The sequence below is a fragment of the Pelobates fuscus genome, chromosome 9, assembly GCF_036172605.1.
Source record: "Pelobates fuscus isolate aPelFus1 chromosome 9, aPelFus1.pri, whole genome shotgun sequence".
NCBI lineage: Eukaryota > Metazoa > Chordata > Amphibia > Anura > Pelobatidae > Pelobates > Pelobates fuscus.
The window spans coordinates 143,606,745-143,634,492 of NC_086325.1; the positions used below are offsets into that span (position 1 = coordinate 143,606,745).

Below are 27,748 nucleotides of genomic sequence, written 5' to 3' on the forward strand. Positions count from 1 at the left end.
TGTCAGTCAAAGTGTGACCTTGACAGGAAGGGGTGGGGAAAATTTTAATTAGGGGGGCGGGAGGGGGGTACCCGAGCACCGTTCTGCCTAGGGCAGCACAAATCCTAAATGCACCACTGCTAGTCACACCTCCCTGCAAGTGACTAGCACAGTCTTCCTAAACATTTCCTAAAAAGAGAGATCGAATGTTGTTTTTATGCCTACAGTGTCCCTTTAAATGGGATGAAGATGTTATGGAGGTGGGAGCGTTCCTTTAAACCTTTAAAATCAGTGATACAATATTACACAATTCCCTATGAATCTAATTTCTTAGATTTTTACTTGGAGTCCTGTGGTGGAGGAGTTGGTACGTGGACCTGGTAATCTTTGGCCCGGCCTTTCTTTAGGAACGATGTCATCCTCTTCATGTGAAAAAAAGAAGCCTAAAACAAAAAAAAAAACAGCTTGTTAACAAATAGTAGCATTAACCATGTTATTCCCAAAGAGAAACCAGATAGTTATAAAAACTACAACCAGTGTGTATATACATTGCCGATGCTGCCCATGCTTTAACTGCGGTATCCATGACAACAATAAGCACAGGGATTTCTCGAAACGATATCAATCGATATACCAATCGATAAAACTAGAGCCTTTCTAAAAAGTAGACCTTCAACTTCAATTTATTCTCTCCAATAGCCAACCACCTTATTGTCTCGCATTTCAGGGTGGTGAGTGGGGGTTTGACCAGGGGCGGGCAGCTCTGAGAAATTATAGGTGACTGTCTAAAAATAATTTATGCAACAAAAATGTAACTTGGAACAAGAGCAATGTACCTTATTTACACAGACTGATCTCTAAACATGTTCATTGTAAATTGAAGACACATATCTTCTGCAAGGCTAACAAGACATTTGCCTTGGGTGGCACTTTCCAGGCAAATAACGCAGCCGCCAAATGCCCAGACTTATGTCTTGGTAGCCTTGTTTTAAGCGGGCCTAAGAGCTGGCCGACTGGCCACCTTTGGGCCCCCCAGGGCAGGTGGCTAGTTGAGCGCCAGATGGGTGGTATAACTCTGCGCAGTGATGCCGGGAGCCAAAATATGACGTCACTCCAGCTCCCGACATCACTCTGCGGCACGCGAGCAAGGAGAGTTCATAAATCAGCGCTCCCTCCCTCGCAGCACGTCCAGGTAAAAAAAAAATCCACCCAGCTTTCCCAAAGGTAGGGAGGCTGGGTGGATTTAAATTAAAATTAAAAAAATAACAATCTGTGAGTGTTGGGGAAAAATGTGTGTGTGTGTGTCTAGCTGTCAGTGTGTGTGTGTCTTTCTGTCAGTGGGTCTGTGTATGTATATCTGTCAGTGTGTGTGTCTGTCAGTGAATGTGTGTATATTCGTCAGTGTGTGTCTGTGAGTAAGCCTGTGTGTCTAAGTGATTGTGTGCGTCTGTTAGTGAATGTGTGTGTGTGTGTAAGTGACTGTGTGTGTCTGTGAGGGAGCCTGTGTTGTGCCTGTTAGTGAGTGTGTGTGTGTGTGTATGTCTGCGTCATTGTGTGTGGGTGTCAGTGTGTGTCTGTGAGTGAGTGATTGTGTATGTCAGTGTATCTGAGAGTGTGTGTCTGTCAGTCAAAGTGTGTGTTAGACTTTAACAGGAAGAGGTGTGACCTTGACAGGAAGGAGTGGGGCAAATTTAAATTAGGGGGTGCCGAGTTCCTTTATGTTTAGGGCAGCACAGATCCAAAATACACCATTGGACACATCACTGTGAATTTTATTGCCGTAGAGCTCTGTTATACCCTCAGACACACCAACAAAATGGAGCTCTAAGAAAAGAAGGTCAATGGGATTGAAAAGAGGAACATTAAGATTTGGGCTCAAAATGGGGACTGTCCCTCCTAAATAGGGAATGGTGGGTGGTATGTAGAAATGTCTTTGAATATTTCCAAATTCACCTTAGCTGGGGATGGTGGGTCTGCACTTTCTGTGCCAGCCCTCGAGGTTATTTCCATTTTCTTCTTCTGCTTGGTTGTATTATCCGGCATTTTTTCTTTCATTAAAACAGGACTGGTTGGTGTGAATCGTGACGCTCTAAAAGGATGAGATTTTCATTGAACGACAACCTTTTTTTTTTTTCTTCAAAACATTTAAGAACACATTTTCTAATTCAACAAAATTGACAACTGCATCATTGATGTTGTTTTTATTACTGGTATTTATCTTATTAGGCTTAGAAGGATTAAAAAAAAGATAATTAGTCCTACCGGGGAGAGAACATGCAACCCAGAAGTGTGAACATAAAAACAACTAAATTGTTTCAACAGCTATGTTATTTCCTTACAAATAGCAGTATAAAGTGTCCTCGTTTATGTACAGAAAGGGAATATGGATCAACTAAATCCCTCTGTGCCATGCTTCATATTACAGGGATATGTTCCTTCTCCACTAAGGAGAATGACAGTGGATTTTACATGAATAGGAAATGATTAAACCCTTCATACTGAGCTTATTAGCTGCCCCTTGTGCTGAGGAAGAATTTGGTTAACTTCATATAATCCTGTTTCAAAGCTTCTTAAAGCCCAAGGCTGGAAATAGAGGTGGGGGTGTCAGGAAGATGGGAAAATATATAACAAGTGAAAATCTAACTTGTATAGATTTTATGAGTTAAATAAAGCAGAGTACCCACGGTTAGCTAGAATTTATATTACAATGCCATAAAAAAAAAACAAAAAAACAATTGTCTGTCGCCTTAAAAGTCATCTCACGATTTTTAGAGAACAGATAATGAAACGCTTTACAATGTTAACCGGTAAACATAACATGAAGGGGTTGTGTTTGGATAAAGGGGTACATTCAATGTTCTGCACTTATATGCTATAAAGCAAGCAGGCAGGCAGACAGACAGACAGACAGAAAGAGTCACAGACCACTGTTTGGCACTGTGAAACGCTGTACTGTGATGTGACCTGTACACTAAAAAAAAACTGTCGTGCATTTAACCCCTTAAGGACCAAACTTCTGGAATAAAAGGGAATCATGACATGTCACACATGTCATGCATGTGTCCTTAAGGGGTTAATTATACACTTTTTTTTTTTCATTGGGGGGTATCTTAAACAAACTGCAAAACTGCAGATCCAATCACAGCATTCCCAATGCAGCTCAAAGAGAAGCCTTTGCAAGGGAGGTGCTGAGGGCAATTGCTGCCTAATTAGTTTAGGTCCACTGAGTTAACACTGTAACAGGACTGTTTGCCTGATTAACAACCAGGGGGGCGTTACAAGGTAAATTTACATTGATTTGCTACAAAATTAGCAATGCCATTAGGGAAACACCATTGCCATGAAGGGGTGTACGTGGTCAGCAACCATCTCTAGGTAGGTGGTAAGTGTCAAAGTAACGTACACATGAATGCCAGGATCCCAAGGTTTCAGAGGCGGCTCTAGACTTTATGAGGCCTTAGGCGAAACGCAAACATGAGGCCCCACTAACAAAAAAGTGTCACATATACACATTGATGCGCTGTCTACCTGTGTATGTGTCTGAGAGTGTGTCTGACAGAGAGTATCCTTGTGTGTCTGAATGTATGTCTCTGTGAGCATGTTTGCGTTTTTGTCTGAGACCCTATGTGTATGGGGTAGCTGCTTGAAGTGGAGAAGGGGTGCGATGGTGAGAGGGTGCGATGGTGAGAGGGAGCGGGGGTGCGATGGTGAGAGGGAGCGGGGGTGCGATGGTGAGAGGGAGCGGGGGGTGATGGTAATGTGAGAGGGATGGGGGTGATGGTAATGTGAGAGGGGGTAATGTGAGAGTGAGGGGGGGTAATGTGAGAGTGAGGGGGGTAAAGTGAGAGTGAGGGGGGTAAAGTGAGAGTGAGAAATGTGAGAGTGAGAGGGGGTAATGTGAGAGGGGGTGATGTGAGAAGGAGGGGGTGATGGTGAGTGGGGTGAGGCTGAGGGTGGTGACGGAGGGTTATGCTGAGGGTGGTGGGGGGTGATGCTGAGGGTGGTGAGGGGGTGATGCTGAGGGTGGCGGGGGGGTGATGCTGAGGGTGGCGGGGGGGTGATGCTGAGGGTGGTGGGGGGTGATGCTGAGGGTGGCGGGGGGGTGATGCTGAGGGTGGCGGAGGGGTGATGCTGAGGGTGGCGGGGGGGTGATGCTGAGGGTGGCGGAGGGGTGATGCTGAGGGTGGCGGGGGGTGATGCTGAGGGTGGTGGGGGGTGATGCTGAGGGTGGTGGGGGGTGGTGAGCCTGAGGGGGGTGATGAGGCTGAGGGGGGTGGGCGGTGGTGAGGCTGAGGGTGGTTGGGGGTGGTGAGGCTGAGGGTGGTGGGGGGTGAGGCTGAGGGTGGTGGGGGGTGAGGCTGAGGGTGGTGGGGGGTGAGGCTGAGGGTGGTGAGGCTGAGGGGGGTGGGGGTGGTGAGGCTGAGGGTGGTGGGGGTGATGGTGAGGGTAGGGGGGGTGAGGCTGAGGGTGGTGGGGGGTGATGGTGAGGGTGGGGGGGTGAGGCTGAGGGTGGTGGGGGGTGATGATGAGGGTGGTGGGGGTGGTGATGCTGAGGGTGGTGAGGGGTGATGGTTGGTGATGGGGTGGTGAGGCTGTGGGGGGTGAGGGTGAGGCTGGGGGTGGTGATGGTGGTGAGGGTGAGGCTGAGGGTGGTGGGGGGTAAAGCTGAGGGTGGTGGGGGTGAGGCTGAGGGTGGTGGGGTGTGAGGCTGAGAGTGGTGGGGGTGATGCTGAGGGTGGTGGGGGGTGAGGCTGAGGGTGGTGGGGGGTGAGGCTGAGGGTGGTGGGGGGTGAGGCTGAGGGTGGGGGGGTGAGGCTGAGGGTGGTGGGGGGTGAGGCTGAGGGTGGTGGGGGGTGATGGTGAGGATGGGGGGGTGAGGCTGAGGGTGGTGAGTGAGGCTGAGGGGGGTGGGGGGGGGTGAGGCTGAGGGTGGTGGGGGGTGATGGTGAGGGTAGGTGGGGTGAGGCTGAGGGTGGTGGGGGTGATGGTGAGGGTAGTGGGGGTGATGGTGAGTGAGGCCGAGGGTGGTGATGGTGAGGGGGGGGGGGTGAGGCTGAGGGTGGTGGGGGTGATGGTGATGGTGGGGGGGTGAGGCGGAGGGTGAGGGTGGTGATGGTGGGGGGGTGAGGCTGAGGGTGGTGGGGGTGATGCTGAGGGTGGTGGGGGTGAGGCTGAGGGTGGGGGGGGTGAGGCTGAGGGTGGTGGGGTGTGAGGCTGAGGGTGGAGGGGTGTGAGGTTGAGAGGGTGGGGGGGTGATGCTGAGGGTGGTGGGGGGTGATGGTGAGGGTGGTGGGGGGTGATGATGAGTGAGGCTGAGGGTGGTGGGGGTGATGGTGAGGGTGGGGGGGTGAGGCTGAAGGTGGTGGGGGGTGATGGTGAGGGTAGGGGGGGTGAGGCTGAGGGTGGTGGGGGGTGATGGTGAGTGAGGCTGAGGGTGATGGGGGTGGTGAGGCTGTGGGGGGTACGGCTGGGGGTGGTGATGGTGGTGGGGGGTGATGGGGAGGGAGAGCCTACCTTTCCCTGGTGGTCCAGTGGACTCCCTGGTGGTCCGGTGGCCATTACTTCCGGTCTGCAGCTCCGCAGAGCTGCAGACCGTGTAATCTCGCGAGATTTCAGAGCGTTGCCGTGGTAACCCGCGGCAACGCTCTGATTGGCCAATTCTCGCGAGTCACATGGTCTGCAGCTCTGCACACTGCGGAGCTGCAGACCAGTGTCTGCGGTGGCTGGCCGGCAGCCAGGAGGGGCCTCGCACCCGGCGGCATACCGGGCAAGCCGCCGGGCCCCCTCCTGGTGTCAGGTCTTCGGTCACTGACCGAGGACCTGACACACTCTGCCAACAGGCGGTTTAGGCGGCCGCGAGGCCCCAGCCAGCGCGAGGCCTTAGGCGGCCGCCTAAACCGCCTAATTAGAGAGCCGCCTCTGCAAGGTTTCCCAGCAGAGCATTGCCCAGAGCATAAAACTGTCTCTGTCAGCCTGCCTTCTTCCCATAGTGCATCCTGTTTTCATCTCTTCCCCAGGTTAATGACGCACACACCCGGCCATCGACCTCTACTAAAAGACAGTTCATCAGACCAGGCATCCTTCTTTAATTGAAATTGAAAGCACTCTGACCGTTTTGCTGATACGCACAGCAAACTGCGATGCACTGTGTGTTCTGACACCTTTCAATCATGGCCACCATTAAGTTTTTCAGCAATTTGAGCTACAGTTGCTCTCTGTGAGATTGGACCAGAAGGAATAGCCTTCACCCCCCCCCCTTGCATCAGTGAGCCTTGTGCACCCATGACTCGGACGCTGGCTTTCCTTCCTTGCACCACTTTTAGTAGATACTAATCACTGCATACGGAAAACACTCCACAGAACTTGCCGTTTTTTTAGATACTCTGCGCCAGTCGTCTAGCCATCACTATTTGTCTCTTTGTCAAAGTCACTCAGATCTTTTCGCTTGTCCATTTTTCTTACTTCCAAAACATGAAATTCAAGAACTGACTGTTCACTTCCTGCCTAATATATCCCACCCTTTTACAAGTGCAATTGTAACAATATTTTTATTTGTTTGCTGTTTATTATTTAAAACTTGTTCCCTCTTTTTTTTTTATTTTTTATCTTGCTGTTATTATTCCTTTCCTTGTGTGTGTGCTGCTGCTGTGGTAATTAGAGGGAGTGCTCCTTAATTTCCACCTGTGTGGGATTTGTATTGCCAATATAACTGTTATATGAAAGGAAAGTGGAGATAATTCGCTCCAATTCTAACTTTCATAATAGGAAGCAACCCAAAGTAATCTAAGATATATACAATTAAAACTTCACATTTGTTAGCATAACTAAAAGGAATCCAGAAAAAAGTGCAAAAAATTATTTGGACCAAAAAAGGCTCAGTGAGCGTTGTGAGTCTAAAAACAAAATACTTAATTAGATGATATATAACACAAAATCTAACAAGCGTGTAAGCGTAGTAAGTATAGTAGCTATTTTAAGATACAGTGTAACTGCCGTGAATTTCGTAGCCACTGCAGATACAGTGTAACTACCAAGCAAATATCAAGACAGAAAAGGCAAGGGGAGAAAAGAGTTATAAAATGTATCGAATGTCTAGATACAGAGGGTAGGACGTTAAAATCCCTATTGTGCCTTTGTGGGCACCCCTAAGATAACTGAAGTTAAATACTAACTATCGTGCTTTCGAGGGTACCCCTTAAGTAAATTCTAACCCAACTTCTTGACTGTCTGAAAAGAGATAACTAAGTAGTAAGTGATAAAAGAGGAGAAAAAATATAGCAAAATAAAATAGAAATAGAATAATTGTTAAAATAAATTTGGGGTGGCAATCCAAAGTATCGTTAGAAAAGCTGCAGCATCATCCCCAGATCAAAGCCACCCTCATATGAAACTGTCTTGACGCGCGTTTCGCCACTAACTAGTGTGAAGTGGGGGAGTAGGGGCTGTAGTGGGGAATTGGAGGTCGTAGTATGGATAGGGGCTGCAGTGAGAGATAGGGGCTGATGTTTGATTATAAGGGCTATAATCAGGACCGGATTAACACAGGGGCTGATGGAGCTGCAGTTCCAGGCCCATGTCCATGGAATAGGACCATTTTTTTTTTTTTTTTTTTTTTTTAAAGGTATATTGTTTTTTACATTTTTTTTTTTTTACTCCTCTTCATATGCTCTTGCTTAAGTATGGAAACTTAAGACGGATGTAGGGGAATACAACGGGTGTGGACTGGCTGACAATGAAATTAGTTATGGTAAAACTGACTTTGCGCAGTATGCAGTGGCGTACTAAGGGGGGGGGGCCCGCCCCAGGTGCCACTGACTAGGGAGGTGCCATGACTTCCAGTGTCATGTGTCACCCCCCATCATTACGCTGCGCACAGCCGCAGCACCTTTGCGGCCCGGCGGGACTTCCTTCTTCTATGAGGAGGAGGGGGAGGAGCGTTGTGGGCGGCGGCGTTGCGCAACGTGATGACGACGTGCCCAGCGCCGTCAGTCCGCCTTCACGGATCTTCAGCGGATGGATCCAATATCCGGGCGGTGAGGCACCCAGTGGTTGGACTCGGAGGCGAGGAAGGCATCATCAAAATGTAAGTAGTTATTTTATGTCTGGGGCTGAATTAATTAAAGGGTTGTGGATTAATTAAAGAGGGGGTGCATTAATTAAAGAGGGGGGTGGATTAATTAAAGAGGGGGGTGGATTAATTAGAGGGGGTGGATTAATTAAAGAGGGGGTGGATTAATTAGAGGGGGTGGATTAATTAAAGAGGGAGGGTGGATTAATTAGAGGGAGGGTGGATTAATTAGAGGGGGTGGATTAATTAAAGGGGGTGGATTAATTAAAGGGGGTGGATTAATTAAAGAGGGGGGTGGATTAATTAGAGGGTGTGGAATAATTAAAGGGGGTGCATTAATTAAAGGGGGTGGATTAATTAGAGGGGGTGGATTAATTAGAGGGGGTGGATTAATTAGAGGGGTGGATTAATTAGAGGGGGTGGATTAATTAGAGCGGGTGGATTAATTAGAGGGGGTGGATTAATTAGAGGGGGTGGATTAATTAAAGGGGGGTGGATTAATTAAATAATTAAACAGGGAGGTTTAAATAAAGGGGGGTGGATTCATTAAAGGGGGGTATGGATTAATTAAAGGGGGTGTGGATTAATTAAAGGGGGTGTGGAGGTTTAATAAAAGGGGTGGATTAATTAAAGAAGGGTGTGGATTAATTAAAGAGGGGGTGGATTAATTAAAGGGGTGTGGATTAATTAAAGGGGGTGTGGATTAATTAAAGGGGGTGCAGCACGGGGGAAGGTTTGTTTAGGGGGGTAGGTTTTATTAAAGGGGGGGTGCAGTTTTTTTTTAATTAAGGGGGTTGCAGTATTTTATTAAGGGAGGATGTGCACTGCAGATTTTTGTTTTTATTAAGGGGGTGTACAGGGTTTTTATTATGGGGTGTGCAGGATTTATTTTAATTAAGGGGGTGTGCAGCTTTTTTTTTTTAATTAAGGGGGGTGTGCAGGGTTTTTATGTGTAGGGCGTGTATGAAATTTATGTGATCAGTGTCCAGGGTTTTTATATGAAGGGCGAAGGGCAGGGGTTTTCTAGAAGGGGCGAGACCAGGGGCTTTGTACAAAGAGGCAGGGGAGGAGTTTTCTAGAAGTTTCTCACCAGCCCTTTTCTACTAAAGCACTGGTCTTCCCCCTTCTACAAAAATGGCACATTTATACAAAACCCCTGCCCTGGCCCCCTTCTACAAAACCTCTGCCCTAGCCGCTTCATCATTTGAACCCAAATCCCTTTCCTATGCTATTTCTAAGGATCAGCTCAATGAAGTGGTCTAGGTGCCAGGTCCCTCTAGTTTTAACCCTGCAGCTGAAAACATATGTTTCACTGAGGGTTAATCCAACCTCTAGTGGCTGTCTCACTGACAGCCGCTAGAGGCGCTTCCGCAATTCTCACTGTAAAACTCACTGTGAGAAGACCCTGGACGTCCATTGGAAAGCATTGAGTAATGCTTTCCTATGGGCAGTTTGAATGCGCACGCGGCTCTTCGGATCTGACGTCGGCAGGGGGAGGAGAGGTCACCAGCGCCGAGGGAGCCCGACGCTGGAGAAAGGTAAGTGGCTGAATGGGTTTTAAGGGGTTAGAACCCCTTCAGCCACTTACCTTAATCCAGCACCCGGGCTCCCTCGGCGCTGGTGACCTCTTCTCCCCCGCCGACGTCAGCTCCCGAGTGGAGCCACATGCACATGCGCGGCAAGAGCTGCGCGCACATTCAAACAGTAAAAAATTGTGGGTGTTTTCTTACATTTTTATTATGGGGGGGGGGGGGGATGCCACACTCAGGGTCCGCCCCGGGTGCCAAATGCTCTAGGTACGCCCCTGGCAGTATGTGAACGCTCCTACTGCTTCAGTCTCTCTAACACTGTGGTATGTTCCCTTTGTTCTACACTCACTACATACACCTTTCCACTGTCCCAGACTGTATAACAGGAGCTTCTGCAAGCTAGTAAGAAGGTTAGGAGAGGAGTGGACCAGCGAGTGTTAGAGGACAGGTATGACTGTTTTAGGGTTTTCTGTTGATAAGATTCTGTAATTAGGCCCTTCATAATTGTCAGCACCAGGCCCACTGGGCTCTTAATCCGGCCCTGAGATTTTGTCTTGTACGTGGTGAAATTCCTGACTTGCATTTGGTAACATTATGGTTGAGTAAGATTGTTATTCAAGGTGAATTTTTCTTAGACGACTTTAAAGCCTTGGAATGAAAGTGACGTAAGAATGAATATTACACAAACAGAGAAGATACTATTTCTAAAGAGAAACAGAACATTATTATTATTATTTTATTATTTATATAGCGCCATCAGATTCCGTAGCGCATCAGTGTGAAACATGCTTTGGAAAAGCCAAGAATTCATCAGCTAGTGGTTTATAACAATACCTGCTAGTATTAGTCAATGCGGAGACCATTACTAGACAAAATAACAATAGGATTGACAATAGGGATAAATAGTCAGCAACAAAAAAATCATGTAACTTCACGCTCTGCTGTCGCATATTATAACTGCACTGAGGCTGGTCTTTTAGCCAAAGGCGGATTTTAAAGTATTAGGCACCCTGTAAAAACATGCAACAGCTGTGATCGTGTTCCTAAGAAGATTTCTGCAGCGATCAGCAATTAGTGTTTTAAAATATGGGATCTAGTAATAACAGATAACTTGTACATCCATTGTTACCATTCATACATAGGCGCCGAAATTGAGGCTCATCACACATACCCTGATTTACAGTACAGTGTTATTCTGTGAGGTCTCTGTGTGATATTTATCCATATTGCCCCCTCCCTCTCCCGAAATTCCCTCCAATCTACCGTGTTTTCTGTAAAAGTCTTGGTTTCATAGTTATATAGGCTGAAAAGAGAAATGTGTCAATCAAGTTCAGCCTACCAAGAGATTGTTATAGACAATGTATACCTTAGGAACTATTGTGGGATGGATAGTGGTTAAAGTGTAGTGACAGGGGGTGTGGTGGGGGTGTAGGGGCTAAAGTGTTGGAACAGGGGCTGTGATGGGATGAAGGGGGAAATACTGTGGTAATAGGGACTATACTGGGATAACAGGGGCTTTAGTGGGGTCGTCACCTGTGGTGGAGGTGACGAGTGTTGAATATAAGTATATTCTCCCCCCCTTCCCTGAAGCAAAGTTTGGGCCAGGGAAGGGAGAATGCTGTTCCCTGGCAGTCCAGTGGGAGATGCAGCGTGTATGCACCCCCAGTGGATGCAGACAGCTCGTTCCGGGCTGTGATGGAAAATGCACTAGAGCGTTTCCACTCCAATATATCACAAGCGAGGAGCTTTCCCCTCCCTCTATTCAGCGCTGGAGTAGGGGGAAATCTTCCCACACAGCAGGAGAATAGGCTAGTTGGTTGCCTTGTGGCAAATCCATCCGTAGTCTGTACGATGTCTCAGTAGTCCATACTGTCTGTGTATATCTCTTGACTAGGTTGGAATTTCAGTGAGACACAGTCAATATGAGTATTTCATAAGATTCTATGTTTATGAAATATTAACTTTTCGAGGGTGGGCGACAGTGCCACTTTAACATAATCATAATTAAGGAACGGTGATGTCTGAACGAGCTTGTTATAACATAATCAGTGAGCAGTGATGTCAGAACTAGCCTGTAATAACTTATAATCAATGAGCAGTGATGTCAGAACTAGCCTGTAATAACATAATCAGTGAGCAGTGATGTCAGAAGTAGCCTGAAATGACACTATCAGTAAGCAGTGATGTCAGAATTAGCCTGTAATAACTTATAATCAATGAGCAGTGATGTCAGAACTAGGCTATAATAAGTTATAATCAATAAGTAGTAGTATAATAAATAGAATGTTCTCTGAAGCCTATCTCTCAGGAGGAAAATGGTGGGAACAGCTTTATTTGACAAGTTATTCAGTTTTTATGTGAATGCTATTATCTGACCACATCTCATTTTTCAGAAAGCACTGTTTGTTATATCTTCATATTCTGACAGAAACGTGGCACAAGCTGAAGCATCTTTATACGAAAATACTTATTAATATAAATAGACTCACTGATTGAGAATGTATTTAATAAGTGTCCTGACAGACAAGTGCCTGACATTTCTCATTCATATTACTTTTTTTAGCCAATGAGTAGGTATAAAATATATTGTGGGGTTATTGTTATTAGGATTTATATAGTACTAGATACATTCAGTAGGAATGATGGCAAATATGTCAAATATCCTTCAAAAATCACTGAAAACTCACTTCTTCAGGAAAGCATATCAATTAAAAAAAATGTTTTTCTGGCACTATAGGGTTAATAGGTCCCCCCCTCCCTCGGGGCCCCCCTCCCACTTGGCTGAAGGGGTGAAGACCCCTTCAGCCACTTACCTTAATGCAGCGCCGGGCTCCCTCGGCGTTGGTGACCTCTCCTCCCTCTGCCAACGCCAGCTCCCGAGTGGAGCCGAATGCGCATGCACGGCCAGAGGCGCACTCATATTCAAATCCGCCCATAGGAAAGCATTACTCAATGCTTTCCTATGGGGATCTTATTTGACGCTGGACTCCGTGAGGACATCCAGCATCATCTTAGTGAGATTTACTCACCTCTAGTGGCTGTCAGGGAGAGAGCCACTAGAGGCTGGATTAACCCTGGAGTGTAAACATAGCAGTTTCTCTGAAACTGCTATGTTTTCAGCTGCAGGGTTAAAACTAGGGGTACCTGGCACTCAGACCACTACATTGAGCTGAAGTGGTCTGGGTGCCTATAGTGGTCCTTTAAACGGTCAATGGCTTTCTGTCTCCCCACCTTGCTCCCACAACAGCCCTCCCCCCCCCCCCCCCCCAAAACAACTAAATATCCCCGCTTTCCCCCACTAAGCCCTCAATTAAAACTATTCTAGCAACCCATCTTTGTATACAAATGTACATCTGCATGTGCAACTGTGATGTATAACTGTGTGCCCTGGCAGTGTGCATTGGAGAGCTACCACAAATACAAGAATACCACAAACTGCGCATGCACATACACATCATAACATGGTCCACATAACCACAAATGCATCCCTACAGAGCATCTGCTGGACCCATACCCAAGACATATGGCAACATAGTTAGTTTAAAAAAACAAAACAGGACCGGAACACCAAGGAATTTCACAGTGCTTTTTAAAAGATTACCTACCCCTAATACATGGGATGTAAGTACTGGGGTTAGTAGGCATATTTGAATACCTATAGAAAAAAAACAAGTCCTGCGCTCAAACTCCCATCACTCCTGGGCGGCAGCAACGGCCATAGTACACATCAGCCCCAATACATACAGTAAAAACCAAAGACATATCTTTGATATTTGAATACCTATATACTAAAAAAATCTAAAGGTATGGGTTTTGTTGGAATATTTTACTTATAAAAATACTTCATGTGTCATTTTAATTGTAATAAAGGTCCAGTTTATTCCAGGGCAAATCATATGGTGTTTATTCAATAAACAGTGAATTCACACAAATGAATTGCAGTCATTTTCGACCAAATAGCCAAGTTGGATCAAAAGGAGTGTTTGCTCTAGAAGAGATTTGGTAATATCTAGTGTGAACATGGGAGACACTTATTCTAAATTGTGAATAGGAATTAAATTTTTACCTGCTATCCTTTGAAGAATGATGCAGCTCCAGATCCGATTCTAGAAGACTGCTGTGTTGAGAGCCGAGTTCCAGAAAATCACTGCCTTCTGATTGGCTACTTCCGCTCAACTTTTTGGTATCAGAGTTCAACCTCATTCTGACATGTAAGCTCTTCTTCATCTTGCTGTAAAAAGACATTTCTCCAGCACCTTTTGGGAAAATATGAGAAAATTAAACAATGAAAAATGACATTATATTATATATATATATATATATATATATATATATATATATATATACAACATTTTCAGACATCTCACTAGTATCATTATGTCTGAAAATGATATAACGCTTCCCATTAATTATGTCGGTAGTAGGATAGATACATAAAATACATTTTAATTACAGCAGATGTTGAAACATTTTGGTCCCACTTTTGTGTGAGAGCTCGGACAACCTGATTTTGTTATTAATCAGCCTTTCCATCAATGCTGTGACACATACATATTAGGAATAGACAGTACAGCACTGCTGCCATACACACATACAGGGTTATATACTAAATGAGAATTCACAAACCGGACTTTACATAGGACACGAGGTCATGCGTTTAGACTGGAAGAAAGAAGATTTTGTCTAAGGCAAAGAAAAGGATTTTTTTACTGTAAGAACAATAAGGATGTGGAATTCTCTGCCTGAAGAAGTGGTTTTATCAGAGTCCATACAAATGTTCAAACAGCTACTAGATGCATACTTGTAAAAACAGAATATTCAAGGATATCATTTTTTCAATGTAGGGTAATAGCATCTTGAGCCAAGGATAAATCTGACTGCCAATCTGAGGTCAAGAAGGAATTTTTTCCCTAGCTTGTTGCAAAGTTGGAAGTGCGTCAAACTGGTTCTTTTTTTTTTGCCTTCTTTTGGATCAACAGTAAAAATCAAATGGGAACTTGATGGACGCAAGTCTCTTTTTTCAGCTATGTTACTATGTAACCTAGAAAAAAATTAAAGGTAATTCAAAGTAAATTTTGACATATAGGCCAAAATAGCTGACTTAGAAAAATTATCCAAGTCAATCCTGTCTTCAGTTCGGCTACATGTGATATTCAAAAACTTAGAATATCGTGCAAAAGTTCATTTATTTCAGTAATGCAACGTAAAAGGGGAAACTAATATATGAGATAGACGCATTACATGCAAAGCGAGATAGTTCAAGCCGTGATTTGTCATAAGTGCGATGATTATGGCTTACAGCTCATGAAAACCCCAAATCCACAATCTCAGTAAATTAGAATATTGTGAAAAGGTGCAATATTCTAGGCTCACAGTGTCCCACTCTAATCAGCTAAGTAAGCCATAACACCACCACCCCGGATCTGCCACTCCGCAGCCGTCTACCAGGAGATTTTGGAGCACTTCATGCTTCCTTCCACAGACGAGCTTTATGGGGATGCTGACTTCTTTTTCCAGCAGGACCTGGCAACTGCCCAGACTGCCAAAAGCACCAAAGCCTGGTTCAATGACCGTGGGATTACTGTGCTTGATTGGCCAGCAAACTTGCCTGACCTAAACCCCTTAGAGAATCTATGAGGCATTGCCAAGAGAAAGATGAGACATGAGACCGAACAATGCAGAAGAGCTGAAGGCCGCTATTGAAGCATCCTGGTCTTCCATAACACCTCAGCAGTGCCACAGGCTGATAGCTTCCATTCCACGCCGCATTGAGGCAGTAATTGCTGCAAAAGAGGCCCAAACCAAGTACTGAGTCCAAATGCATGCTTATACTTTTCAGAGGCCCGATATTGTTCTATGTACACTCCTTGTTTTATTGATTGCATGTAATATTCTAATTTACTGAGATTGTGGAATTGGGGTTTTCATGCGCTGTAAGCCATAATCATCGCACTTATGACAAATCACGGCTTCAACTATCTTGCTTTGCGTGTAATGCGTCTATCTCATATATCAGTTTCCCCTTTTACGTTGCATTACTAAAAAAATAAATTTACTTTTGCACGATATTCTAGTTTTTCGAGTATCACCTGTATTTTGTCTTTGAATTTGAAATTAACTTTGAATTCTTCTTTTAGTAAATAACCGTGATAGTATGCACAATACACAATGTGGCAAGCGCTTTTATGAAATAGGTTGTACGGAATTATTTATGGCAAAAGAGCATTTCTGCACAGATCAGAGTAAGGTGATATTTACTAGCATTGACCTCATTGTATTGAGATTGTAAGACTCTAGTTTAAATTGCCTCCTTGTTAAAAACCTTCGCAACTGCTATAGAAACTCTGCAATTCTCAAGGCTATCTACGGTAAACAATATTCCTGCACAAAGAATATATTTCATAGATATTATCCATATTTATTTCATAGTGAAAGTTTATTCATATATTTATTGTAATATACATTGTATAATTAAAGGGACACTCCAGGCACCCAGACCACTTCAGCTCATTGGAGTGGTCTGGGTGCCAACTCCCACTACCCTTAACCCTGCAAGTGTAATTATTGCAGTTTTTTTAAAACTGCAATATTTACCTTGCAGGGTTAAGTCCTCCCCTAGTGGCTGTCTATTAGACAGCCACTAGAGGACACTTCCTGCTTCATAGCACAGGTTTTCTGTGCTAGAGCGTCGCTGGACGTCCTCACGCTGTGTGAGGACCTCCAGCGTCGCTCTATTCCCCATAGGGAAGCATTGAAATTCCTTTTCAATGCTTTCCTATGGGGTGCGCTAATGCGCATGCGCGGCATTGCCGCGCATGCGCATTAGGTCTCCTCGGCCGGCGGGCGAGATCAGTCTCGCCCACCGGCCGACGTAACCAGAAGGAGGAGCGGCGGGGGAGGAGGAAGCAGCGACGTGGGACCTGTCGCTGCCCCTGGTAAGTGACTGAAGGGGTTTTCACCCCTTCAGTAACCGGGGATTGGTGGGTGGGAGGGAGAGGGACCCTCCAGTGCCAGAAAAACGGATCGTTTTTCTGGCACTGGAGTTTCCCTTTAATGTGTGTAGTATCAAATCCGTTTTCCTGACACTATATATTCCTTAGGGTCCCCCCATCCTCGTGGGCCCCCTCCCGCTGGGCTGAAGGGGTTAAAACCCCTTCAGCCACTTACCTTTATCCAGCGCCGGGCTCCCTCAGCGCTGGTGACCTCTCCTCCCTCTCCGACGCACGCGCATTAAAAACACCCATAGGAAAGCATTTCTCAATGCTTTCCTATGAACGTTCTGCATGCTCAATGCGATTTTTCGCATTGGGCGTCGGGGAAGCGCCTCTAGTGGATGTCAGGAAGACAGCCACTAGAGGCTGGATTAACCCTGCAATGTAAACATAGCCGTTTCTCTGAAACTGCTATGTTTACATCTGAAGAGTTAAAACCTGGGAGACCTGGCACCCAGACCACTTCATTGAGCTGAAGTGGTCTGGGTGCCTATAGTGTCCCTTTAATAAAAAGCAATTCAAAACAATGTTTCTTGATAATATTTGTTGATGTTTGTTGATAATATTTATTTTGCGCATCTTATTATTTAAACTCACTTTTCAGGGAATATATATTTAGTGGCCATTATATTGTTGAATATACAATCTAGATAACTAAATAACTCAAGGAAAGTCTATTACAATAAAAGAGTATTTTTCAGATTTTTGAGAATCGTATTCTGCTAAAAAAATAAATTTTCCAAAAAAGGTCAGCTTAAATAGTGTGAATTTCTGTTCATAATTTCTTCACGCAGATCCTGGGAGCCTTATTGCCTGGGTGTTTTGTATAATTTTGTTGCCAGTGCAGTGAATAATGTCCACTGCTCCCTTGTGAATCCCATAGCTCCTTTAATTCGGCCGTCTCTTTGTTTTTCTCTCTGCTATCTCCAGCTCTCAGACATTTTCCAAATTCACGCTGTTCTTGCCTTCATTTCCCAATCTCCACACACTACTAACTCGCTGTTCCCAGTCTTACATCTCCCAGGCCCATTCTCAATATTCTGCATTTTCTCCTTCCCATCAGGCTTTTTCATCCTAACTCCATCAGTTCCCCTCCACCAATTTCACCTTTCCCACCAGCAGTCTCCTTTACCAACCTCTCCTATGTGAGATGGGAATGTGTTCAAATGGCTACAAATGTGTACTGGGAGATGTGTTAGAATGGTGGCATGTGAGTGTGTGATGGAAATTGTGAGTAGACTGTGTGGGTTGTGGGGAGGTTCTGTTTGTCATATGAGTTTTGTACGTGAGTGTGGCTGTATGTGTAATATGAGGTATGGGGGCTGCATGATGGATGGGAGTTTTTGTGTTGCTCCTGCATGTGTGTGACTGGAAGTGTGTGAGAATAACTCCATGTGTGATATAAGGTGTGTGAGTGTGTGTAACTTTATGTGTATGAAAGCTGTCAGGGGGAGGCTATGTGTGAGGGGAGAGGCATACTGATACTGATCAATTAAGAAAAGGCAAAGTGTCATCACTCTATGATGAAACATGGTGGCCTTGTGTGTAGGACACCTCCCTTTGATGCAGATCCCTTTTATTGTTCTGTTCCATCCTGTTTCTTAAAATGAATCAAAGTGCATGCTAGGAAACCCGGTGGTGGAGCTCTGATTCTCAAGAAATCGCTACATAGCTATGGATGAGTGAGAGTGATCTGCGCTAAGGAAGACTTTGATCACCCAACCAACGTGTGAGCTGCAGAGGACTACCTCCGGGAAGAATCTCTATGTGAATGTCTAATTTGTCTTATGATAACTGATATAACCCCAATCCTGAGGGTTGTTGTGTTTGTAGTAATATGTATGATATGGGCGCGCTATGCTGTTTACTGATACTGATTAAACCAAAGATCCAGTTAGATTGACATTTGACTGTCTGACTGTTCACACTTTACAGAATAACCTAATTTGTTGAATATTTTGGCTTACAATTAGCAATATAACAATATTTACAGTCTTTGGTTTATCAATACCTGCAGAGTATTTGCAAACAGGATACTATACCTTTCTGCAGATTTTTGGATAGGTGAACTCCCCGTGCTTGGTGAACCAGTTTGGTATCATGGTTTTCAACAGAAGAGAGTTCTGGCATCCCACTGCTTATTGAAGATCCAGAACCACCCCATTCCATCCTCTTTTTGTTGGATTCTAAAGAAACTGGGCAAGAAAAAGTAGTAATTCTATTACGTCAACAAGAATATCCTCCTTTTGAAAAAAGGTTTTGTAGTTCACTGTAAAAAATAATCACTAGAAATTGAACAGTGAGACTATACACCAAAACTGCTTCATTCGGTTAAAGTTGTTTTGGTGACTATAATGTCCTAATGAACCTATAAGAAGGTTTTAGAATATTTCAAAAAATAATTTGTCACCTTCTGCAAGAGTGGACATCTCATTTTTATATCAAGATATTTATGTGATATATAAGAACAAAACAAACCAGTACCCTCAGTTATTCCACTCTCTATGGTTTCCATTGATGAGGTGCTCCTATGGATTCTGTTTTCCTCTATGGATTTCCTGTAGACCATCTCTTCCTGTCCCTTCCATTGTCCATCAGTGCTGGAAAAACACATGGTGATTCCTTCAAGGGAAGCTGTCTCTTTATGAGATCTTGGAGACATTGGTTTATCCATCATACTTTTTCCAGGTGGAGACACCTCAACTCGGAGTGATCGCTTAATGGGATGACCACTTGTTGGAATGTCAATTAAAACTTTCTTGGCTACACTCGGTGGGAATGGTTGACGTCTGTAAGGTACATTTACTGTTTGATTCCCCATTATCTGTTGTTTTTCATATTGTGGAGATCTAGAAGTAATTTGACTAAAGTCTGCTTTCTTAACTCTTTCTTGCACATACATCGGATAACTCTCTACATCTTTCATTTCATTTCTGGAGGGTTCTTTCTTTTCCAGAAGACATCTTTCCTTGTAACGAGTCTCTGCTTCTTGTTCAGATTCATCTTCAAAGCGCACCCGAGGAGCAGCTAACTTTGGCTGTATATTCTCTTTGGAGCGGACTGATTCACTTTTCCTTGACTCGCCCAGATAAATCTTTTCTAAAATATTTCCAGGTTCCATTCTGTGGGATGAAGAAAGAAAGTGAATACAACAATATATGAGAGTATTTTCTTCTGATTTTCTTTATCAAGTCATGTTTTAGGGCAGCTTTTTTCAAGACTTGCAGGCTAATTTACTAAACCAAGAATTGTGGAAGAATCTACTCTAATGGCAGCATCAAATTGACTCCCTCTCCTACAAGATTCGATACGGCTTGCATTCCAGTACTGAGGATACTAGAATGAACAAATGTAGTGGCTATGGTGCTTGGGGTGTCCCCTTATGTATTAATACTTCCCTGGAAAAAAAATTGGGCCTACATGGATGTGAGTATTTTGACTACTGGTGCACTTCACCTTATAATATTCTATAATAAATATGGACATCTATATGTATGCCAACCAGGTATGGTGGTGGTAGACAATAAACGGAAGACTGAAATGGTGGTGGATGTGGCAATACCCAATGACCATAACATCAAGAAGAAGGGAAATGAGAAGGAAGACAAATACCAAAGGTTCAGCTACAAAGGATGTGGAAAGTGAAGGCAACAGTAGTCCCAATTGTGATAGGAGCACTCGAAGGTGTGAACCCAAAGTTGGTAGAGAAGCTTCAGCAGATTTCAGGTGGGATATCTGAGATCTCTGTCCAGAAGAGTGCAGTTCTAGGAACAGAAAAGATACTGGGCAGAACTATCAGACTCCCAGTAGAGGCAGAGGACTCGAAAGAGAATTACAACAAAATACCACTCAGAGGGGTGAGAAAAGCAATTTTATATATGCGCAAACCAGGCGGCCCATACTCACTCTTTCACACACTTAGCAGTGAGGACTTGTGTTTCAGAAGTAACCCCATGGTTAGCTCTCACTGGTCCATGTGTCGACTTGGGTTTGGCTGAGAACTTCTTGATAATATCACTTGAGGCTGGAGGACCATGAGGACTCCTTGATTTTGGTCTTAAAAACACAAGTATATATTTACATGTAAATTATGCAAAAGAGGATAAATTAACTAAAGCCTTACTAATTCTAATACAAAAAGATAAGTCCTGCGCTTACTCCCATCACTTCTGGGATGGCAGCAATGACTACAGTACACATCAGCCCCAATATATAGTGAAAAGAAAAAGTTACCTGCGCTCTCTCCTTAATCCCTATGTATATTTAGACAAATGGAGGTCATTTAGTTGCTCCAATGGCCATTGGAGGGAATGCCCGCCTGCCAACGTCAAGGCAGACCCCCCTAAAGCGGGTCCTAACACTGACCCTTCAGCCTGCTTCCTTGAGCTTCTGGCAAAGATATCTCTAATGAGACAGAGAGGGGTATTTTTTATATACACCCCTATTTACTTATTAACCCATAATAGGGAACACATGGGATGGGCAGCAGCATTGTAACCAGGCTGTGTGATACAAAGTAAATACAAATACAAAAAGATAAGTCCTGCGCTCACTCCCATCACTACTACTAATTCTTTTTTCCATTAGTGAGCTGAAAAAATGAAGTTCTGCACATACGCAGAGGAGCAGTAAATAATGTCAAATGTTCCCTACAATATATAAGTAAAATGCATGGCTTGGTTTGTACAATATAAAATTGAACACATTACATTTTTTACAACAAATGAACAAATTAAAAAAATACTTTTTATATTTGTATTATTTTTTTTTATTTTTAAGTATCTCTGGAAAAATAAGCTACTTTTAACATTTTTATATGCTATATGTTACAAAATGTTCTTCTCCTTTTCTTCCCCAAAATCTAAAAGACAGTTAAAAATATACTAAAAATTGCGAAACAATGTAAAAAAAAAAAAAATCACATAATATTCCTAAAGGGTGATGTTTTACACTACCAAAAAGGTCAAATAATTGCTAAAATATCATGCTAATAACAATTAGCACAGAACAATTCCCATCAAAACGATTTAACATTCCCCTTTATTTTTTGTATTAAATATGCAACATGTTTTTGCAGTTTTAATATTATGTTGTTTGTTTTCTTATGTTAAACATTTACTGATACCTTAGATCCCATTTTTTAGGTGTAAATTTCAATAAGGAAAAACAAAACCAGGTAACAGAAATATTCACAAAAAATGTCACAATTTTAATGAACATATAAACTGGCTATTGTCCTTTGTTCGTAATAAAGTTATATATTGCTATTCTCTCTATTTTTTGTAATAGTTTCCATTTTAACCCCTTAAGGACACATGACATGTGTGACATGTCATGATTCCCTTTTATTCCAGAAGTTTGGTCCTTAAGGGGTTAAATTACTGTTGTGTAAATGTAAGGACAATTATGGACTTCTATTTCTGGTTGCAATATAATTATTTGTTCCTGTTCTGTAACTGTAGGTTTATTGTTGGCTAGCCTCGGGCTGACTATAACTAAATAAATGCAATGTGAAATAAAGGGACAGCGCTCATGCATGGAACTTAAATATATTCTGACTGAGCCTTCGTTAACACACAAGGCAAAGCAGTCCATACATTTACAAATCAATAATTAAAAAAAAAAAGACAAATTTTAAAAAGAAAAACACCTAAATGCAAACAGAATTTTGACAATATTTTCATTTTCAATATATTAATAAAAAAAATGTCAAATCCATTTTAAACATAGAATAAATTACTGCAAAAGCAAAGAGCAAAAAAAGGGAATATATTAATATATAATGAAAGAGTCCTAAATATAAATGGATGAACGATAAATGGTTTGTCCAATAAAGTGTTTAAAGGGATACTATAGGCAGCAAAACAACTTTAGCTTAACAAAACAGTTTTGGTGTAAAGATCATGCCCCTGCAGTCTCACTGTTCAATTCTCTGCCATTTAGGAGTTAAATCAATTTTGTTCCTGTCCATGCAGCACTGGTCACACCTCTCCTATTTGTGACACACAGCGCCTGCATTAAAAAAGTGTTTAATTTTCAATCAGATGCTAACTTACTTTAGAAGTTTTTATCTCCTGCTCTGTAAATTGAAACTGTAATCACACACAGGAGGCTTCTCTGGGGTCTAGAAGGCTATTAACAGAGCAGGAGATAAGGAATTCCAAATGATACAGAATGCACGTTACAGGAAGTTTAAACATTGGATCTCTCTTTACAGGAAGTGATTAGGAAGGTTGTGTAAGCCACATGCAGAGAGTTGTGACTAAAGCTACATAAGCAAACTGATTTAACTCCTAAATGGCAGATAATTGAGCGGTGAAACTGCAGGGGCATAATCTATACACCAAAACTGCTTCATTGAGCTAAAATTGATGTGGTGCTTATAATGTCCCTTTAATATTCAGTTTGTATTATCACCCATTTTAACTATTTTTATGTGTTTTTTTACACTGTCTACTTTAACATCTACTATGCTTTAAGCAAGAGACTGTTACCTGAATATTTTAAGTGGTGCACATGCAGACTTGCCAGAGTCACTGTCTGACATAGAGCCAACTGGAAATAGGAGAGAGAATAAAATAGAATAACATAGTGTTTAAAACAGCATTACTGCATATTCAACATTCTACATACTGTACCAATACCTGCATGGTATAACATTCATAAATGGATTGTACACAGCTATGGGTCAGCAATTGGAATTTAAAATGATGTCAATGTGAATTTCAGATTTAGGACCAAAGTAGCCAAACCGGAAGCATAATTAACTTGGAGATCCTTCCCAGTTCAGCTACACTTAAAGAAGACCAAAATGATCGTCTGGGATTGCTGTATCTCTTGTGCGGAGAGAAATTGACTGCATTTTGGTTCTGGACTACGGTTATAGGTGGGATCAATCTGATGTGCAACGGTATAGGTTCAAAGTATTCATCCACAAAGCGCAGCTTAGCTATAGGGGCCCACGAGTGTAGCCCAAGTCTTTTCACAGAGCATCCAAAATACAGACGTTTCAGGACCCCTGTCTCTAATGCGATAAACATTGTGAGGCACAGGTGCCACTTGCAATTCGCATTTGCACCTGAGCTGTACATTGGAAGAGGCAATCAGTGTTCTGACTCACATGCAGAAGGGGATTACCTAACTTTTTTTTTTAGGGACTTCAGTCACCTACTCCAAACTATTTTTGCATTACAGCAAAATCAAGTAGAATGTATATAAGAATTCTGAATACATTATAATCGCAGTCTTCCTGAATTTTCCCCTCTCTGCTTTGTACCACACAACGCTCCAAATTTGGTAAAATAATTCTTTTAACTATTTTTATTTAGAAAATATAAGAATACTTTTGCGTACCAACACCGTTTCTAAAATACAGTTGGTCTGCAATTAAATTTTTCTATCACTCTAATTCTGTATTTCTATGAGATTTCTGTTGGTTTATTTCTTAAAATATGATAATAATTACAACAGCCGTGTGTTGAACTGGATAGCTAATTATAGCTACTAAAGAACATAAATTTAATATAATTAGTAGCTATAAGCTCTATCACCTAATATGCTAGTCAAGGACACGAAAGGTTATGCATAATGAAGGCGTTTTACCATTATTGTGATAAGTGTTCCTGTTAGTTCTAGGTTGATCATTTATTATTCTGCCTGGTTTGTTGGGTAGAAGTTCTTTCATGATAGTTCCCAAAGGATCTGACTTAACTGGAGAGGGTCTCGGTTGACTTTGAAGGATGTCTTTGTCGGAAATGTTCTTGGTTGAAACGGAGGATTCTGCTTTGGCAATACCATTTAGCCTGGATGATGTACTTTGGTGGTCACTCTTTGGCTCATTCTCACTTTTTGTGGTGTTAAGTCTACTCTTCAGTTCCACTTTATTTTGTTCAACTTGACTCCTGAGACTGGGAAGTCGAAAAGAGCCTTGACTGTGGATTCCCACGTAATCTCTTCTTCTCCATGATGGAACAGAAACAGTTTTATCTTGAATAATGACTGATAAACCATTGGAATGAGACGTTTCTTCTTCTTGTCTTTGTCCAAATTTAGTTTTCTGAGACTGTACTTTGTAGAGGAAGCTATCAGGAGACCATCTTTGAGGAGGAAGTGGATTTGGAAATTTTGGTGGAACCCCAACTGATGTGTGGGATCCTGCATTGTCAAGTTGTGGGAGCCTTTGTATCGCTTTGTCTCCTTTTCCCAGGTCAGTGGCAAGATTGAAAGTGTTCGGATATTTTCTACGCAATTCATTGTAGAATCCATCCAAACCTTTTATGTTATTTCCAGAGACATCTGTCAACATGATTACTTCTGTGGGTCACCAGTCTTGCTTTCTTCTTATGTCTAGGCTGCATTATACAACTTTTTTATTTTTAATCTGGGAAAGGGAAGAGATGAAAAACAATGAGAAGAGTGATACCCACAAGCAATTTCTTTGCATGCCTTGCTTGAGTCCAAAATATATGTAACGTATGGTATTATTAGTCAACGAGAAAGTTAAAAGAACACTCCAAGCACCAGAACCATTAGATCCTGCTGTGGTGGTTATGGCACCGAGAGTGCTTTAGAGCCATCACACGGTAAGATGTGAAAATGTGATTTGACAATTCACGTGAATTTTACTAGGCGCCTGTGATGTGTCCAGAGCATCTATTCGTCTTCAGCAGGAGAAGCCAGAATTCTCTTTAGAGCAAAGCAGGCCCAGTTCAAAAACACTCACTGTCCAAGAGTGCTCAGCTGATGTTCTCAGTCAATGAGTGCGGTCCTGCTTTGATCTAAAGAGATATCTGTATTTTACTGTTAGAGAAGTCCTGATGTAGTGCAGAGAGCCTGGTGGGATCCAGAAAGTTGTTAAGCAATACTAAAAAGATTTCACATCTTACCGTGGACAAGATAAGGACTACTTTGTCTCAGTGTTTTTCCTACAGCTGACAAAGCTTTAGACCAGGCTGAGCTACCGCCGTCAAACTTGTAATTTCCCCTAGCCGTCATCATTGACCGCTGCAGGGAAATTAAACTCTTTCCATGGAGGATCTAATGGTCTCTCCATAGACTTCAAACGTGCATGCGCAAGAGTACAGCACTCACATCAGCTGAAGTGGAGCAGACGGAAGAGGATGGCGGTGACAGGTGGTTCAGGTACCTCCCCCCCTCCGGCCACCGGACCCTTTGGGGCAATGTCCCTGTTTCTGGATCTTTGCAAGACCCCAGACGGTGACTTATCCGCTTTACAGAAGATCCAAATGTGAAAAATATAAAATAAATGTAGAAATCCACATATCTTTATCATTGAACTGAGCGCCTCCACCTTAGCTCCCTGTCAATCCTTGTTATAAGCTCTGTCCTCTGTTATAAGGATCCAGACAAGAGGAGAAATTAAACAATGTTTCTGTATCGGCTTCTCCAATACTTGTGTGCTCTGATTGTGCTTAGATGAAACTGGATTGTGACGTCAATCGCTAAATCTTTAATAAAAATGTAAAAGACAAGGAAGCATTACGTGCAAAAAATAGGTTAACACATTTTATAGGTGATTTTCTATGTAGAATTCAATAGTGTAATTTCCAGAGCACATTAAAAAAATATTGCAATTGGCCAGGGACGTCAGTTCCACTAATAAATGAAGTGAGGGCAGAGCTTCAAGAAAATCACGTAATGGATGGACCACTTGATGGCACCATTATATAACACTGTACCTTCTTTTGAAAAACTGTGGACACTGTGGCATGAATATGGTGCATCTTTATAGTTAGGGAGCATGATTTCAATGTAAGATCCCCATCGCGGTGGGTATTCCGGTCCCCTCTTCATTCCCCTTCCCTATTCATCCTAGTTTATCATTTAAATATTAGTTAAAACTAATGTGAGCCATCGGCACAGTCAAGATGGCGCATGATATTGTGATAAACGACTTTGCCCACTTAGGTTGGCTCACGTAATTGTTTAGCATTAATGCCTTCTGTTTTGTATCCCTGTGATGGTACCTTTTGAACCTTTACAGCACCACATATATGTTTATTACAGATTACATTTGATGCATGTACTGCCTCTTTGGCTCATATTAAAAATAATGAATTTAAAAAAAAAAAAAACGTCAGGGTAGATGGCCTCTAACTGAGAGCAGGACAAGGGTGGCATAGATGCGATCGTGCCACCATTGTCTGTCTGATGCCAGCCTGCTGTGACTGCTGACGTTTCGACTGTGAAAGGCCTTCATCGTGTATCTTGAAAGCCTGTTCCTATTTGGTTAGCTGCCAAAGGTGGAGTTACACATCTGGCAGCTAAGGGGTTAATTTCTGTATGTGCAGAGCTTCACATCAAATTGTGTAAATACAGATTCCAGGCGCCATGACCACTTCAAATTACTGTAGTGGTAATGGTGCTTGAATTAACCCTCTAGAGCAGGCTTCCCCAAACTCTGGCCCTCCAGATGTTGCTAAACTACAACTCCTATGATTCTGTGAATTAAATAGATAGGCTTAGAATCATGGGAGTTGTAGTTCAGCAACATCTGGAGGGCCGGAAGTTTGGCGAAGCCTGCTCTAGAGCATTAAAATTAAAACACTAACCCAGAAACCTTGTTAACAAACCAGAACTACGTTCAGGACAACTTAGCCAAAGCATTGCATGCAACATTTAAAATGCAGTCACAAAACAAACACAAAAAACACTTATATTCACCAAACAGCAAGATTTATGATGACTTGAAAACTCATTAACACAATTCTTTACAATGCTACTGTTTTATCCTCAATTTCGCAAGGCAGATCTTCAGTTAAATTGAAATATCTGTTAATAAACGTCTTAGTGTAAACTTACAATCAGACCATGAAAATATATACAAGGTTATTCACCAAAGTGTGAATTATCAGGAATTCTAAATTAATTTCAGATTTTACGGTACAGGAAAAATGTTCAAGTGATTAATTTTGTTCATTTCAGCAATTTTCATCTAATATCTAAAATTCTCTTTGAATTTCTGACAGTTTAGGCTAAGGTTTCAAGTTACCACGGGTGTTGCAAAACTTGAGAACCACTGTATTCATTGTTTTTTGTTACCTACCTGTCAAGCTGTTTCTTCGCTGATTGGTAACAAAAATGTACCTGTCTGCATTTTTACAAATTTTTTCTTTTTTTTGCTGGCAGGTTGTTAAAGGGGCTATTTTTCTCCCTATTCC

At 42.7% G+C, this 27,748-nt stretch overlaps 1 protein-coding gene across 1 annotated transcript; it reads right to left on the reverse strand.

Moving 5' to 3' along the window:
• Nucleotides 1-662: 662 nt before the first annotated feature.
• Nucleotides 663-27,706, reverse strand: LOC134572961 (uncharacterized). The gene is made up of 9 exons (XM_063432303.1): nucleotides 27,634-27,706; nucleotides 24,171-24,948; nucleotides 23,063-23,123; nucleotides 20,475-20,624; nucleotides 19,053-19,690; nucleotides 18,611-18,763; nucleotides 13,643-13,832; nucleotides 1,933-2,068; nucleotides 663-764 (listed from the first exon to the last, which is right to left on the reverse strand). Exons 2-9 carry the CDS (start codon nucleotides 24,871-24,873, stop codon nucleotides 663-665), a joined length of 2,133 nt encoding a protein of 710 aa, XP_063288373.1. The 5' UTR covers nucleotides 24,874-24,948; nucleotides 27,634-27,706.
• Between the last annotated feature and the right edge of the window lie 42 nt (nucleotides 27,707-27,748).

Bases quoted from the DNA above. Each gene is read 5' to 3' on its own strand.
- LOC134572961 (XM_063432303.1), bottom strand. From the start codon at position 24,873: ATGTTGACAGATGTCTCTGGAAATAACATAAAAGGTTTGGATGGATTC. The intron at 2,069-13,642 runs GTAAAAATTTAA...TCATCCTTTTAG, and splicing joins CATTCTTCAAAGGATAGCAG to AGCGTCACGATTCACACCAA. The intron at 765-1,932 runs GTGAATTTGGAA...AATTATTTTTAG, and splicing joins ACCCACCATCCCCAGCTAAG to ACAGTCACCTATAATTTCTC.